We start from the raw sequence: 16071 nt of genomic DNA, 5'->3' as shown, positions 1-16071 counted from the left end.
CAAATGTCAACCACACATCTTATAAATATTGCAGTGTTCGGATATCCCTTATAACTCTTTATTAATAAAGTTGGTGAGTTTGTTGTTGATGAAAGTCGTCAACCTGATCTGTAGTGTTAACAATAAGAATCATATTAATGAAATCAGTAAATAATAAAGTTGCATGGGGGTTTCAAAACAAGACTTCGAATAAGTATTTCATGAAAAAAAAAAAAAAGAAATGAAATAGCTTTAAATATTTTATATTATAAAACAAATATTGTGTCTTACGTCTAAAGGTGAATAGGGAGAAGATAAACAAAATTTCATTGACTGCTCAAATCCTTAAGAATGAAAACAAAGAGTCCAGTCCGGCGTCCCCAGAAAATGGATCTTGGAAAAAAGACTTTTTAATCGTATTTTTAGCCTTATAACCAAATGTAACATTAATTTTTAAAAAAATAACTGTGATTAGTTAACGACGACACTTTTGCCAAGTTCCGGGTCCAAAAAGAATCAATGAGGAAGAAAGTTGTCCACTAAAATGATATGTGACAAGTAGGCAATTCGATGGTATGCCGTGTAAAAGAATCATATAATTATCAGTTCTTGAAATAAGGCAAGAGTTTGTTTAGTCGTCAATTCCACAAAAATAAAAAAGAGGCAAGACACCATTCGAAATATTGACGTATAAGAATATTTATATATTGAAATTAAACTGGGCTGTGCTTTGCCGGTATATACCGCATAAGCGTAAAAGCATTTCCATTACGAAAACCAGAGAACACTAAATACGATGAGAATCAATCTCTCTAAATACGAACAGTATATCTGGTCCACTGTCTTTCTTCTCCAGGCCTTGGTCATCTTAGTTGGTAACGTTGTGGCGCTTAGGATTTTCTTAAAACGAAAATTCCTGATCAACAAGTCCTGCTTCTTGTTAATAAATCTTACATTCGCTGACTTAATTGTTGGGTTGTCATCTACTGTGATTTGGTTTGTCGCAGTAGCCCATCATGGTGGAGGTCAAGATCATATAAATCTTAGTCGACTTTTGTTTTTGATTCCATTGGCTTCTTTGTTCTCTTTGGCTGTCATTTCTATTGAAAGAGCTGTGGCTGTTTTTATGCCCTTCCGCCATCGTGTGGCCAATAATCGACATTATTTCGCTGCAGTCGGATTGTGTTGGGTTATTTTTGCTGTACCTTCTATTCTTGGTCCTCATATTCACAATACCAAATTCAAAGATGTTCTATACTTCCTCGTGATCATCTTTCTTCTTCTGATCCTTACAGCATCCTACGTGTCTATCTACGTCAAAATGAAATTCTTTCCTACCCTAGAGCAAGGTAGAACCAGGCAGTGTCAGTTCAAGTTGTCAAAAACACTTTTCCTTACCACTGTGGCTTCAGTAATAGCTTGGTTTCCTTTACCAATAGTTCAGTGTTACACCTATTTCTGTGACTATCATTGCAAAGGAGACGTTCTTGACATTTGCATCATGTTAACGTTGGTAGCACAGCTTAGTAACTCATTCCTGAACTTGGTTGTGTATTCATTTAGGTTGCCTGAGTTTAGGAAAGAATTGAAGGCAAGCTTGTGCAGATGTTTCAGAAGACATAGAGTTCATCCTATTAGCAGGGCTGATGCTTTTTGCCTTGATACAAGTCGAGCCTTACGTACGGAATAACGAGTCTCACATAATATCGACTAAACAAGATACTGAAAACCCTAGAGAGCAGCCATTGCCATTGGATGCGAGTTTTAGCTGTTCGTTAACTTAATCTAAATGCAAGGATGAACTGAATATTTCTTCTCCAGAGAAGAGGTCGTCGTACTCAAGTAGGAATTCAGTAAAAGTTGCTCTAGCTTGATGACTACAAGCCGATTAATATAAGAAGCCCTTCCAATTATCAATTAGTCGAAGCCATACAGAACCCTACTTTCTCTTAGTATTTTGGTAGCCAATTTAATTGGAACCTTTAATGAAGAGGTGACTGAGCGAACCCAAGGGGCGAGCGAAATACCGTGGAAAGGCAGAGTGTACAAATGTTCCCACCTAGTATAAGGCTATGTCCTCAATCAAGTTGTAGCGTTAAAACAATTGCAACAAGGATATGATATTTAGTCCTACTATAGTTAATCCAACATTGGAATTTAAAAAAAGAAAGATTGATCTTACTCAAAGTATGTAAGGCGACTAAGACAGGGTGACTGAAGCAGTTCTTGACTTTATTTGTAAAATCGAACAAATGGAGGGGATTTTGTGAAGTAATAACATTTCAACATTGTTTGGCTGATGATGAGAAGAAGGACCAGGATAAGGGGAACCCTTCGAATTAAATCTTCCATAAAGCCTATGTATTGAGCTTTTCTGCAGCTGTTTCATATCCAACTTCTATATCTATTCTTGTTAATATTTTTAAATAGCTTTTCTGCAGGTGTTTCATATATAGTCTTTATTTAATCTTGTTGATATTTTTAATATCAAAGTTTAATATTATAAATCTAAAAACATAGATTCATCAGGTATTAAAAACCCGACAAACACTATGTTTGACACAGGTATTCGGACTCAAGCAAAGGGGGAAGTGGTGGGGAGGGGGGAGGGGGGGGGGTAAATATGTGAAAAATGATTGAAGAAAAATGATGAAAAAGATATAAATAAATAGCATAAAATAAATAAATATTAAGGCAGTGGGTGATTGGAACAGTTGAGCGTACGAGACTTATATGAGAGTATTATGGATATGTATCGTAGATAGGTAGCAATGGTACAGTAAACGATAAAGTACATCGTACAATGTATATTGAGTTAAGAATAAAAGTGTTTCGAGTGAAGGCAACGTTACGAAACATGAGCTCATGCGTCGCGGCGGTGTGGTATACAAATAAACATCATTAAAAGACGAAAACAATATAAAGCAACATTTGTTTTGTTAATTAAATTTTGAATTAAAAAGCGGCTATAATCTCGGCAATGGAGCTACATTTTCGTTCAGAGTGATTAAAATCAACACAGAATCAAAAACTTCAGAAGAAATGAAATTAAAGAATACAGTCCGTTAGCTCGTTCCAGGACGCCAGAAAATTCGCAAAAAATTAAATTTCGTGCAACTTTATAACACTTTTTCGGCTTCAGTACGTATCTTGAGGATAAAAGGAGGCGCAACTTGAAAAATTGCTTGCAAACAAACATAATAATTTTAAGTAATTTTCTTTTCTCCATTTACTTCATTGGCACCTATAAAAGTCGCTATACTAATTGCATTTATTTGGCTTAGAATAATAAGCACAATTCCTCATAAAACCTTTTTTTTAGTGTTAATTATGTTTGTACTTGTATGTAAATTGTATGGAGAGGGAATATCAATTGGGACGAAAGTTCTGTTTTCTTCGCCAGTCACAAAAGTTTTATAAAATGTATATGTTTATATTGTGAAAAATAAACTAAACTAAACTAAGCTAATTTCTTTTAACTTTTCACATTTATATAAGAAACATCAAGAAAAAATAAAAGGAAAAGGAAAAGAAGGAAGAGAAAGAAAGGAAGTCAATGAAAAGAAAAGAGTAATAAAAACTAATAAGTAATAAGAAGATGAGGCAGATGATGATCGCCGTTCACATCGCTTATGACCTTAAATCTAGTAACTACTGTTTGGATATAACTGCAGCATCATTGGAAAGTTTATGCTATCTATTGCTTTTATTGCTTCAAAACGTGTATGGCTCCTCAGTATAACGTTGTGAAGGTTATTCCTGGGAGCGCTTTTTAATAGTTTTTTTAGAGAGTGCGCTCATCACCTTAAACTATTAGCTTGAAAGATTTCCTAAATGAATGACCTGAGCATTGTCTTGGACTCGATCTCTCGATCGCTTTGTGCATTTTGCAAGCCTATTCCATACTGAACTATGGGTCAGGCATCGAAAACATAACACATCCTTAATTTTTCTTTTAAACTCCGGTATTCTGTAAGAGTACACTATCACGTTAATCAAAGAGTTACTCAAAATCAGCAATTTGAGGATCAAATCGTAATATTTTCCCTTAATGTTTATATTAAAAACTTCTCTAATGTTCACGGGAGACCAAGTGACAAGAGAAACCATTGTTACGATAAACAATGTCTTGGCCAGGTTTTTGTTCTCTTGCATGGTCCTTGACTGCTGAATCTTCGTGAAGAATTTAATCTTGATCCAAATGGACAAGTATGATATCAATATGGTGCTGCAAGATACGATTAGGATCGTAAAAGTGAAAACTTGACATATTCTGGAGGTGGACAAGATATCAACGATATAGAGATGGAAGGACACTGGAACTCCAAAGGCAAGCAGCCATACACACCCAATAGCCAAATAGTAGTGCTGTTTTCGTGCAAGTCGATGAGAGAATGGCCAGCATACAGCGATGACTCTCTCAATAGAAATAGCCGAGAGAGATATAATTGAGGCGGTTATACTCCATTGTAACAGAAAGATGGAGCACAATTGAAGGTAAATAACTGAGGGGCTTCCTTCAAAAAAGTAGTCAATGTAAAAAATGCACAGTACTATTGAAGTTGAGCCAACCAACGCATCAGCAAAGCGATGGTGTTAGCGATGAGTATGACAATGCCTATTGCTATTGTCAAACCGCAAGCTAACGTGATATCGTTGTCAGTTAGAACGTGAAGACTTAAAAACTCTGTCAAATTAATTTTTAGTTTCATGGTTATATAGATGGTTTCTTGTGCTGGAAACGGCTTGCTGTTTAGTGGACTAAGAAAGAAAAATAAAAAGAATCAAATGAGTGAAATCGGAAGTTGTCAAAAGTAACACAGAAATTATATAGATTAATAGAAAAGAAAAACAGAAAGTAAGCTAAGCAGTATAGTATAAATTATACAGAGAAAACTGAAAAACAATAGTTTAAATTATAGACGAGAAAGCAATTTGAAATCAGCATTAAGTTTGGGTTTAAAAGATGTGACTCAAAAACTTTGTCATAGTTTTTTTTATTATTATTATATGGCAAGGTAATTTCACGCGCTATGATTGGTCAATTTGCGGTCCATAACTTACGGTACGGACCGAAAAATGAAATGGTTCACTGAGTGTACGTACTTATGATCTTTTAAAACATTCAAATCTTGATCAAAAAAATATATTTCTGGATGAAAATCGTCGGAAAACCTTCAATAAATAATTAAAGATAACTGAAAGTCACTGGCATTTAATTTAAAACTTATCAAACAAGCGACAACTCTTTCATACAAGCGAAACTCTTTCGATCAAGGCTCTACACGGCACTAGTTGAGCGATTTTGTACGACTAGAAAAAACTAGAAAAACTAACTATGCTAAAGCTAAAACTATGTCAAACTACGAACTAAAGGATGGTGAACAGCGGTTAATTCAGTAAATGAAATAAAGATAGGTTTACCGTAGAATTAACGTAAATTTGTTATTTCAGTGAGCTAACAACGTCCAGTTTGAACTTATCTGAATCGATCGGGTGAAGAAGCCAGTATAGTTTCTTTCGTAAACGTTTTAAGCAGTTTTCTAGGCTCATCCGCTCTTGAAGTATGTCCATATTTCAGTAATATTTCACCCCCACTTGAATTTGAATGCATTTTTAGACAGGAGAGTTGGAAGTACCTTTTTTAATTGAGTCGAAAGTGTGCCTTCTTCATGACTTCAGCCATTGTACATATGGCGGCCAGCTTCAAACAGTCAAAACGTTGAAAATTGACGAAAACTATCCATGTTCAGCCAGCCGTAATTTTTCAAAGCTTCTCATTCATTTCTGGAGACAGTTTTTGAGTTTTTTTCTCAATAAAAGGCAGGAAAACAAGCGGAAGGCTGTAGTATTTTTCATCTTGGTTGTGAATATCTTGAAGTTTGAAGTACGACAGTTTTCTTCTCAATCTCATGTTGAGTTCGTGAGGTCTTCTTTTGATGCCTTTTTTGCTTTGCATTTATATGTTTTGCAAAATAAAGCCTCACTTTTGTTAACTAGTATTTCAGAAAACTTTAAACTTTAGCTAAATTCTTTCAAAGTAAACTAAAACTTCGCCTTTTGAGCCATTCAAACACTACATGACTTTTGGCACGTACAGGAAGCCCTTCCAATGCAATTCTCGTTTGACATGCGCTGTCAACTTTATTTTTTTTTGCTTTGCCTCTTTTTGATCTCAATGCCTTGCCATATAATAAATATCTTATTAACCTCGTTTGCTCGGTCCGTACCGTAAGTTATGGATCCTCGTTTTTTCCACTTTTTTATGGCCCGCGCGCTACGCGCTTGGGCCATAAGGCAGTGGAAAAAACTCGGTCTATAACTTACGGTACGGACCTCGCACTCGGTTAATAAGAGCTATATAGTAGGCAGCCACCTTTACAAAATTTTCAGTTTAATTCTAAAACAATTACTTACCCGTTTGAGTGTTTATTATGTTAAATTCTTATTTAAACGTGCCTTGCTGCCTTCTTTGGTTTGTTTTTGTTTTATAAATATCCAATTCCCAAGATTAGAAACGAGGACAATTATGTTATAAGACAACTACCTTCTGATTCTTGTTGTTTTTAATCGAAGAGAATCAAATCAAGCACTGCCGAACGAGATATATCTAACCAGGTGCTATTGTTTCTATTACCGCATCAATACCTAGTTTCATCCTTCTTAAGTGTTCCCGCTTAGTGCGGTCGGCAGCTTCAGACCAAGGATTCTTAAAAATTGCACAATGTCGCACTGGGCTCAAATTGCGGCTAATCAAAGAATCATTCAGTTTTTGAACAGGAATGTTTTCTTCATTTTTGAGTGGCTGGCGATGTGCTTGTGGTTGATAACCAGGAGTTTGCATGAGAGAGCTTTCTAAATCAAACGAGGTCAGTGAAATTTCCAACGGTGAAAGTAAGCTGCACTAGCTCAGCATAGTTTAATGGAGAGTGCTGAGCTATCCTGGAACACCTTTGCACCTCAAGCGAAGTTTGTTTTTTGCAGCAGTTTATACAAATACCTGCCACCAAAAAAAATTTTTTCGATACAAAGTCATAACGAGTATCAACTGAGTCATGATCATAGTCCACGTGAAATTTGTTTAACTTAGGCGTAGCTCATTTCTGGCTCAACATTACTGGTCAAAATTAATGGGCAGGCAAAGCTAGGGGGTTAATGGCTGGTGAAATATTGTGCAAAGTAGATGCAAAAACAAAATGAATTGCATTCACGGCTAGACATTCTCAAAAGTACCCCTTTCCTCCCTTCTTGCCTGCGTTAGCATGGTAAACATAAACAAATGTAATATGCCAAGATCCTTACTGTAAATTAGTTCAAATGTGTAAATATACGTTACAAAATAAGACTCACCTGCATCAACGAGTATTAACAGTCCCAGTTGCTGGTATATAGTTCTGGATTGAAGTTTGTTTAATGTACGATCGAGCTTTGCCTTTCTTCTGAAACCGTCCTCTACCAAGCTGGAAAAGATGCTTAGGACAAACTGTTGTTGTCTTGCGAAATTCATCATCATACTCATATACACCAACCCTTGCGAGTATATGTTCGAATTCAGTGCTAATATACACTTACGCTAAGCAAATGCTTACACTATTGTCTGAGTTTTGTTCACATTCGATGAAGAAGCGCCACATTCTGAACCAACAAGGGTATGAAAGGAACAGTTCATTGAGAAATTTCTACAAACAAAATTACTAATCGGCAGGGACGAAGGAATCCATATAGCGCACAGTCAAGCAAGTAAAATCATAGTCAAGCAACAATAAAGCCAGACTTTTCACTAATTAACTGTGTATTTAAAAATGTCATACTCGAAAAGGAAATTGCCTGAACCAGCTATGACAAGTTTTCGAATGTTACAATCCAAACCAAAACACGTTATTTTCTTCTCAATATTTTTTTGTACTAACTGAAAACTACTAATTAGGGAAACAAAATAACAATCGTGTTCGGAGATCACACATATACAACACGTTGAATTCGATACAAACTATACCTCTGTAAGACTCCTAAGAGTAAATACGAATATTTATGTACGGTTAAAGCTTCGATCAAAAACAGCGTGACAAACTTTATTTACTTGAACTTCATGTATACACTTATTTCAATAAAGTTAGTCACAAAAAACCTAGAAAGCTGAGATCACTGAGGATCATGGCAAACTTTTCATATCAAATGAGTAAAGCTTTTGATACAAATTGCAGCTTGAGGATGCTCAGAAGAGGTGAGACTGTAACTGGTAAAAGATCTAAAATCCATCAACAGTTATTAAAGCGGTTTAAACATGTAAAATGTAACTACCCATAATCCTTGTTGGTCTCAGCTTTGTAGCTTTTCAGGCGACTAACTTTATTGAAATAAGTGTATAAGAAAAGAAAGTTTCAATTGTTATTTTACTGTTGGCAAGTTCGTGGTTACAATGTAGAATAGTATAATCTGTTGTCTTGCCACTCCAGAAAAAAAAAAAAAAAAAAAAAAAACACTGACCGCTATGTTGGAATGACGTCTATCTCCGGTCTTAGAAAGAACAAGTTACTGTAAAATAATAAGAAATACTATTTCGATTGCAGCCGTCTCTTGCGGTGGCTAACGGTTAGTTTGCATTGACCTAGTCTAAATTCGACAAATATAAGATAAGATTCTAATCAAACCGCCCTTTGGCGAACTCGTGGATACTAGTTGCACATTCCAGAGATTGGGCTCCCTTTGTCCTTATGCTTAATGCATTTCGCTCGATTTTATATTTTAAATACTCATTTTAGCTGGAAAGATGATCAATGGTCCTTTTATTTTCCTTTTAACATCTACTTCGTTTACTTCTTTGCTATTTTGTTGAGTTTGGAAGCAAATTCTGTGATGAATTTATTTTCTCATGTATAAACGTGTTCAATTACGAAAGACGGACTTCAATTTCGACGGTTCTCTATTTGCTAAGTCTTCTGAAAAACAAATTCTGGATTTGGTTTTTGATTTAAAAGTCGAGCCGAGGGCCGTTTATTTCAGAAATCATTCGTATAAGCGTAGGCCAAATCGATTTCGTTTTACCCTGCGAGCAGATCCCATCCCAACGGTCGAGGAGAGGAGAAATAATAATAATAATAATAACTTTATTAATGTCTCTTATCTTCTAGCCGGGCACAAGTGCCCTACTAATCGGGAAGACTCTGCTTTGTTACTCTGTTTTGCGTGGAAATTTGTTATTTTGCCGTGAAAGATTGCGTAGTGCCGCAAAGATTGGTTATTTTGCCGTGAAATATTGTGTAGTGCCGTGACAATTGGTGATTTTGCCGTGAATATTTTTTGTACTGCCGTTTGAATTTTGATTTGCCGTGACAGTTATGGGCCACCGTAGAAGAGTGAGTGGGTCCACAGTGCTAGAAATATCCCAAATGAAACATCAGCATTTCATTTCCTCATATAAATAGCTATGTGCTTGTTAGTGTTAGTGTTAGTGTCGTTAAACGTTCGTAAGCAGATGACGTAAGACGATCGATAAACGTTTAATTATCGATCTGCCAACATCTCAGTGAGCGAGTGACACATTTACATACTCAGACTCCTCACAATAACTAGTTTCTTCGCGTATCCACGAGTTAAAAATGGATATCCTTTAATTTTCTATTCAAACTTCCTTAATTAAAAGTGTTATTACTATACAGCTATTTCAAAAATGTTAAAGAGGCGAACTGTGGACGGCAGTTGGTGATTAGCGATTACAATATCCTGAAACATTGCGAATAACATCCACGGCTGTTTTCATGCCCATCCGCCACCGTGTGGCAAAAAATCGACATTTATTGTCTTGGGTTATTTTCAGGGTATTACACTGCGGCCAATCGATCAGAAATATAAAAGTACCGACCAATTTATTTGATTGGCGGAAGTGCATTGCCCAATTTCCCTGTCTCGACTGTTGTCGTGATCAGCGCTTAGCAATGAAAATATAGGTAATTCTATTTACTATAGTCTGAATATAATGACAGCATCAGTTGTAAGATTATGTTATCTAATCCTTTTATTGCTCTATATTCTGACTTGCCTTTGGAAAACTAGGCGCTTACATTTTTGTTTTTTAATCATTGGGCTTTACAAAATATTAAACTTCGTAAAGTAATATAATATGCACACATCTGGTGCATGTGACTTATTTCTTAGGATAATAAACTAATATTACAGAAGTTATTGCATGCATATTAAAAATCAACCACGCCCTAAATCCATTGTTTGATGTAGGTTCTTACATTCTTCGGAAAACCCAGATCCTTAAAGCCGGGGGCGGAATTGATATCAACAGGGGAGAACGGGGCTGAATTATAAACCCGGGATAGGTTTTTAATTACACGGATATATTGTAAGCACTTTATTTCCAAAAGAACAAAGCAACAGTAATCTGCCTCTCTGAATTCCATATAATTTAGTATTTCGTGTTTTGCATCGAAACAATGGAATTTAGGGCTTTGTTTTTTTAAACCAGCGTAAACGCACGGGCTCGGTTTTGCATTAGAATTCTAGACCGAGGGCCGCAGGGGTGAAAACGGGGTGTAAAGAGCTCCTTTTCGAGTTATCAAATCATGAGCGATTTGATTTTTCATTCAAAAGCAAAAGGAGCCTAACCAGCAGGAAAGACTTGATTTTTCGTTTAAAAAATGAAAGTTCTAGCTCTGAACTACTGAGAATCAGAATCTTAATCAATTCTCCTGATTCTTTTTTACTGAAAGGATGAACGAAATTTTGAGCTCTGTCGGCCTTGAAGCACGTTGAGAGTGACACTGCAGTGGTGAAAATTATTTACATTCTGTGCAATACTTGACCGCCATTGTGTTGAAGCTGTACTTGGTAGCTCATTCGCGGATGAAAAGACACGTTGACTGACTTGACTGTTGGCCTTTATGGGGAGTTTTTGGTTGCTGATTATGTTAAAGAGAAATCTTTGTTCTTGCTCGTTTCCTTCATCGTAATCTTGGAGCGAATGCTCGCTTGCATCGCCAGTGATTTGAACGATGGATCAGTGCCTTTCTATATTTGCAGCTTTCAACTTTTTAACCATGGTTTTTCTGGTTGAATCAAATGGTTTGACAATCTTTTGAGGATTTTTGCCTTGTTGAAGTTCAAAATGTGTATGGTTCCTCAAAAAAAGTTTGGAGGTTAGTCAGCGGTTTTTATTATTCTTATTCTTTTACAGCGCCCAGATCATGCCACCTAAGATTCCAGCTATTAGCTTGAAAGATTTTCTAAATAAATGACCTGAACATTGTGGTTGACTCGATCTCTCGATTGTTGGGCATTTTGCAAAGCGATTCTATATCTACGGGTCAAGCAACAAAGGCATAACACATCATTAATTTTTCTTTTAAACTCCGGTATTCTGAAAGAGTACACTATCACATTAATCAAAGAGTTACTCAAAATTAGCAATTGGATGGACAATTTGTAATATTTTCCCTTAATGTTTATATGAAAGACTTCTCTAATGTTCACGGGGGACCAAGTGACAAGAGAAGCCACTGTTACAATAAACAGTGTCTTGGCCAGGTTTTTGTTTTCTTGCATGGTCCTTGACTGTTGAATCTTCGTGAAGAATTTAATCTTGATCCAAATGGACAAGTATGATATCAGTATCGTGGTACAAGATACGATTACGATCGTAAAAGTGATAAAACGAGCAATGAAAGGGGACAAGATATCACGGATATAGAGGTGGAAGGACACTGGAACCCCAAAGGCAAGCAGCCATACACACCCAATAGCCAAATAGTAATGTTGTTTTCGTGCAAGTCGATGGGAAAATGGCCAACACACAGCGATGACTCTCTCAATAGAAATAGCCGAGAGAGATATAATTGAGGCGGTTATGCTCAATTGGAAAAGAAAGATGGAGCACAATTGAAGATAAATAACTGAGGGGTCGCCTTCGAGAAAGTAGTCAATGTGAGAAATACACAGCACTATCGAGGTTGAGCCAACCAACCCATCAGCAACTGTCATGTTCATCAACAATAAACTTGACTTTTTCGATCGAAGAGATCTATTACTGAAGATTACCAAAGCGATGGTGTTAGCGATGAGTATGACGATGCTTATTGCTATTGTCAAACCGCAAGCAAACGTAATATCGTTGTCAGTTAGAACTTGAAGACTTAAAAACTCTGTCACATTAATTTTTAGTTTCATGGCTATATAGACTGTTTCTTGTGCTGGAAACGGCTTGCTGTTTAGTGGACTAAGAAAAAACCCCAGAATATCCAATGAGAGAAATCTGCAAACGTTGAAAAGAGTAGCATAGAAACATAGATTAATAGAAAAATAAAGTTAAACAAAATAAAAAATACACATGTGAAAATAGATGTAAAAGATTATAAAACACTAATAAAAATAATAACAATGACTTTATTGGTATTAAACTTATTAATGCAAAAAGCATTAGTTTATGTACTTAGAGAAATATGCAGAACACTTTTGATGAACAATTTTAAATAGCATATACAGTTTCTTGAATTGAATAATATCACCTATGGGAATCCATTTGAGTTTTTCAAATAGGCTGGTTGATTTGGAAGTAAAGTATGCGCTTAGGATGATTCTGGCACAGCGTTTTTGGAGAGTCAGTACCCTAGACAGTAAGTCTATAGAACAGTTTCTGCAAACCGTACAGCAGTATTCAAACAATGGCTTAATTAGAGAGTTATACAATATAGTTCTGTAGTTGATAGGAATATAATCTTTGGCCCTTTTAAGTAAATGTATTCGAGAGTTAATCTTAGATATTAAATATTCAATATGCGCATCAAAAATAAATGACAAAGCGAGTAAAAGAAATCTTAGCTATAACTTTTATATTATCATAGCATATTCAGAAAGAAAAATAGAATATATATAACGACATAAAATATATGATAAAGTTGACAGAAAAGAGGTGGTAGAGAGGAGTTTTTATATGATGTGAATAAGAGGTATTTATTCACCTTATTCACCTATTGGGCACTCTTAGTACCAACGGGATAAATGAACGCTTTGCTTTTAACTATAACCCATTCTTTTGTCTTATATTGTTTTTTTCTTCGTTTCCTTGCCCACCTTGTTCTCATGGGTTTCTTTTGTCTTATTCTATCATATATACACTCCTTTCTACCACCTCTTCCTCTTTTACTCCGACGAAGGACTAGCGTTCGAAACGTCGGTAAGTTTTTTCATCTTTTCACGGTGTATAATTTACCCTTTTATCATTACTATTTTATGTTTTCCATCAAAGAGAATCCCCAATTTATTAAACATGCAAGTCGCCAGATTAGAAACGAGAAAAAATGTTATAAGACAACTACCTTCTGATTCTTGTTGTTTTCAATCGAAGAGAATCAAATCGAAATGCATCAAGAATTTTAAGATTGATCTCTGAACCTGAGAGACACTTCTCGCTTCTCCCGTTACCAATAACTGGTGCTATTAGTCATGGTGTAATAATATGAAGCGTAAAATATTGAAATATTTTAGGTAAACAACGTTGAAGCAATAACTCAGAACATCAATCATTGACTCATCACAAATTGAAATTATTCAGTTCAAAAGAACGTTCAAGAGTTCACTAGAAACTACGAAAAAATCAATTAGATGATCCTTGTTTATTACTAAGAAATAAAGAAATGTATTGTACCATCTGTCACTCTGCCTATGACAATCTAGCGTCGGGCCCAAAACCATGTCAACGAATCGTCAAGTATTAATAAGAAGATATAACTAGCTGAAAACACTCCTTTATATACAGTATATACACTCCTTTCTACCACCTCTTTCTCTCTTACTTCGACGAAGGACTAGCGTCCGAAACGTCAGTAAGTTTTTTTTCATCTTTTCACGGTGTATAATTTACCTTTTCATCATTACCGTCAAGTATTAACTGCTGCTCTTTTATTTTTACATTAACATTTCTTATATAGAGCTGGTGATGTAATCCCAATTTTCACGTGCATATCTATTTAATCCCTTATTCTTTATTCTCTTATTCTTCATGCTTAACTGCGTAACAGTATGTATAATCAAGAACGCAATTGGAAACTCGAGCAACTATTTATAATGAAATGTAATTTCTGTCGACATTGTAGACCCACAGGGAGCACCAATTTAGATCAAAGTGAAAGGTGAAAAAACATCCCGAAAAAATCGGCTTTAATTATTTTTGTGTTAAAAGTCGAGATAATGTCCTCAATATAGTGAAAAAGAGCAAAACAAAAAATAAACACACAAACCAGCAAGAAAAGTACGCAAGCAAGCAAGCAAGCAAACATGCAACATTTTTTAACGTTTGTTTTTCTATATAATTCCCCTATGGTATCTAATGTCGTTGATACGTGTATTTACTTTTACAAGGGAGGAAAGTCAAAGCCGCCATCTTGCAAGCACAACACACTTTCAACCACGAACGATTTCGCCGTCTTTTAAACCTCGAATAGCGGGTTAGTACCATGCGCGGCCTTCAGTGCTAGATCTTTGTTCGATCCTCTGGGACTCCACGTCTGTTTCGACTTCTCTCTGTTCTGTGTAGCTTTAATTAGCTTTAAATACCCATAAAAGGAAATAGTAAGAGGGGGTAGAGGGCGAACATTCGAGCGTATTAAACATTAGCCCTTGGCTGGGGAGAATTGGGCGTTATCTAAGTAAAATAAATGCCTTTACCTTTTACCTGTTTACCAAGGGAAGGGGTTAAATCATCCCTAAGAAAAGTATCTGAGTGGTTATGTATTGAATAAGCACCAAAGTTTGTCCAAATGTTCGTTTTGATCATGATGTTCAAGGTGATTTAAGAGGGGGAAAAGTTTAGGAAGCTGCTGTAGAGGTTAGAGGTTAAATTTATTTCTTCATAGCTCGAGGAAGCTAGCTACCCTAAAGCCTTTTTGTATAGAGCAATGGTGTCAGCCGCAGTGGTGTAAAATACAAGAATAGTGTCCTTGATTGGTAACAATTACAATTTTACAATTATAATTACAATTTATTAATATTTAAAGATAATTTACAATAGTTAAAGTTTGTGTTTAACAGAAAAAAAGAAGAAAAAATTTAAATGTTTACATACAAGAAAATAAATTAATAGCATATAAGAAAGAAATATTGACTTTAGAACAAATAATGACATTATTATATCGTGCACTATTTTATCTTGAGGAAAAAAGATTGGAGATTTCAACATCATAGCCATATTTATTTAAATAACAACTTTTTGAAAGCCGGTTTTGATAAGTCCCTTATAGAATTAGGAATTCGATTCCACAATTGAACGCCAAAACAAGAAAATGAGTTCTTTTGAAGATTAGTTTGAAAGTATTTTGCATATGAATTATTAGATGCAGAAGATCTAGTATTATAAGAATGAATACTGCTTACAAAGGAGAACAATTTACAAATATTTAGTGGTGCAAGTTCATTGACAACATCATACATCAAGCAGAGACAGATTTCAAGTATTGTAAGTTTAAGGGAAGTATGTTAGCTTTTGGAAAAAAAGGGATAGCACTTTCTCTTCTATCAGAAAAATAGATCAATCTCATAGCTTGCTTTTGTAATAATAAGAGTTTATTCAAAGTAGTTTTTGTAGCTTGGCCCCATGCAGTAAGACCACCATGCAGCTCAAAGTAGCCTGGCGTGGAAGGTATTTCATTCGACAGATGATGAATCTTCTTTCCCGTTTGGCAAGATGGATCACCCAATTTGCTTGAACAGGAAATTTCACCTGGATCTGCAGTGGTGGCATAAGCTTCTGAGTCAGTGACAAGGCGTACACTTCTGGCTCTTTCCTAGCCTATGGCCGATGGAAACCTGGAAGTGACGTCATGTGCAGCGACTCAGGATTATTAATTAAGGCATGGGTCAAGATGTCTGATACAAATCAAGAGGGGGTGGTTTATCTCCTTAACTATGTGATATTTTGACATTAAACTTTAGCAGAGACTACGATGTGTCAATACTAACACATAAACAATTCAGTTGCCATGGAAACATGCAATGTGACTTTTGAACTCTAATGCATTATTTCAAACAGGACAACTTTGAACTTGGCACTTTTCAACAATTTGTTACTTTTCTAAACTTAACTCTACTTTTGAT

At 35.6% G+C, this 16071-nt stretch overlaps 3 protein-coding genes across 3 annotated transcripts in view; 2 read left to right on the top strand and 1 right to left on the bottom strand.

Annotated features, from left to right (window-relative positions):
* The first annotated feature begins 775 nt into the window (after positions 1–775).
* Positions 776–1669, top strand: LOC116299715 (adenosine receptor A3-like). The gene has a single exon (XM_031708433.2). It carries the CDS (start codon positions 776–778, stop codon positions 1667–1669), a length of 894 nt encoding a protein of 297 aa, XP_031564293.1.
* A 9067-nt stretch (positions 1670–10736) lies between these two features.
* On the bottom strand, positions 10737–13393 carry LOC148905330 (melanocortin receptor 4-like). The gene is made up of 2 exons (XM_089040269.1): positions 13299–13393; positions 10737–12235 (listed from the first exon to the last, which is right to left on the bottom strand). The coding sequence occupies exon 2, from the start codon at positions 12148–12150 to the stop codon at positions 11194–11196; it is 957 nt and encodes a 318-aa protein (XP_088896395.1). The 5' UTR covers positions 12151–12235; positions 13299–13393; the 3' UTR covers positions 10737–11193.
* Positions 13394–13780: 387 nt separating this feature from the next.
* LOC116299709 (delta-actitoxin-Amc2a-like) overlaps positions 13781–16071 on the top strand; it is a 117184-nt gene continuing 114893 nt past the window's right edge. Inside the window, exon 1 of the mRNA XM_089040505.1 lies at positions 13781–13805. The gene's annotated coding sequence lies outside the window, so the exon portion shown is untranslated. The remainder of the gene's footprint in view (positions 13806–16071) is intronic.

This window comes from Actinia tenebrosa, unplaced genomic scaffold (genome assembly GCF_029948245.1).
Source record: "Actinia tenebrosa isolate PJP-AT-01 unplaced genomic scaffold, QUT_ActTen_1.0 PGA_scaffold7__59_contigs__length_16204524, whole genome shotgun sequence".
Lineage (NCBI taxonomy): Eukaryota > Metazoa > Cnidaria > Anthozoa > Actiniaria > Actiniidae > Actinia > Actinia tenebrosa.
This window is presented reverse-complemented; position numbering and strand designations above follow the sequence as displayed.

Bases quoted from the DNA above. Each gene is read 5' to 3' on its own strand.
- LOC148905330 (XM_089040269.1), bottom strand. From the start codon at position 12,150: ATGAAACTAAAAATTAATGTGACAGAGTTTTTAAGTCTTCAAGTTCTA.
- LOC116299715 (XM_031708433.2), top strand. From the start codon at position 776: ATGAGAATCAATCTCTCTAAATACGAACAGTATATCTGGTCCACTGTC.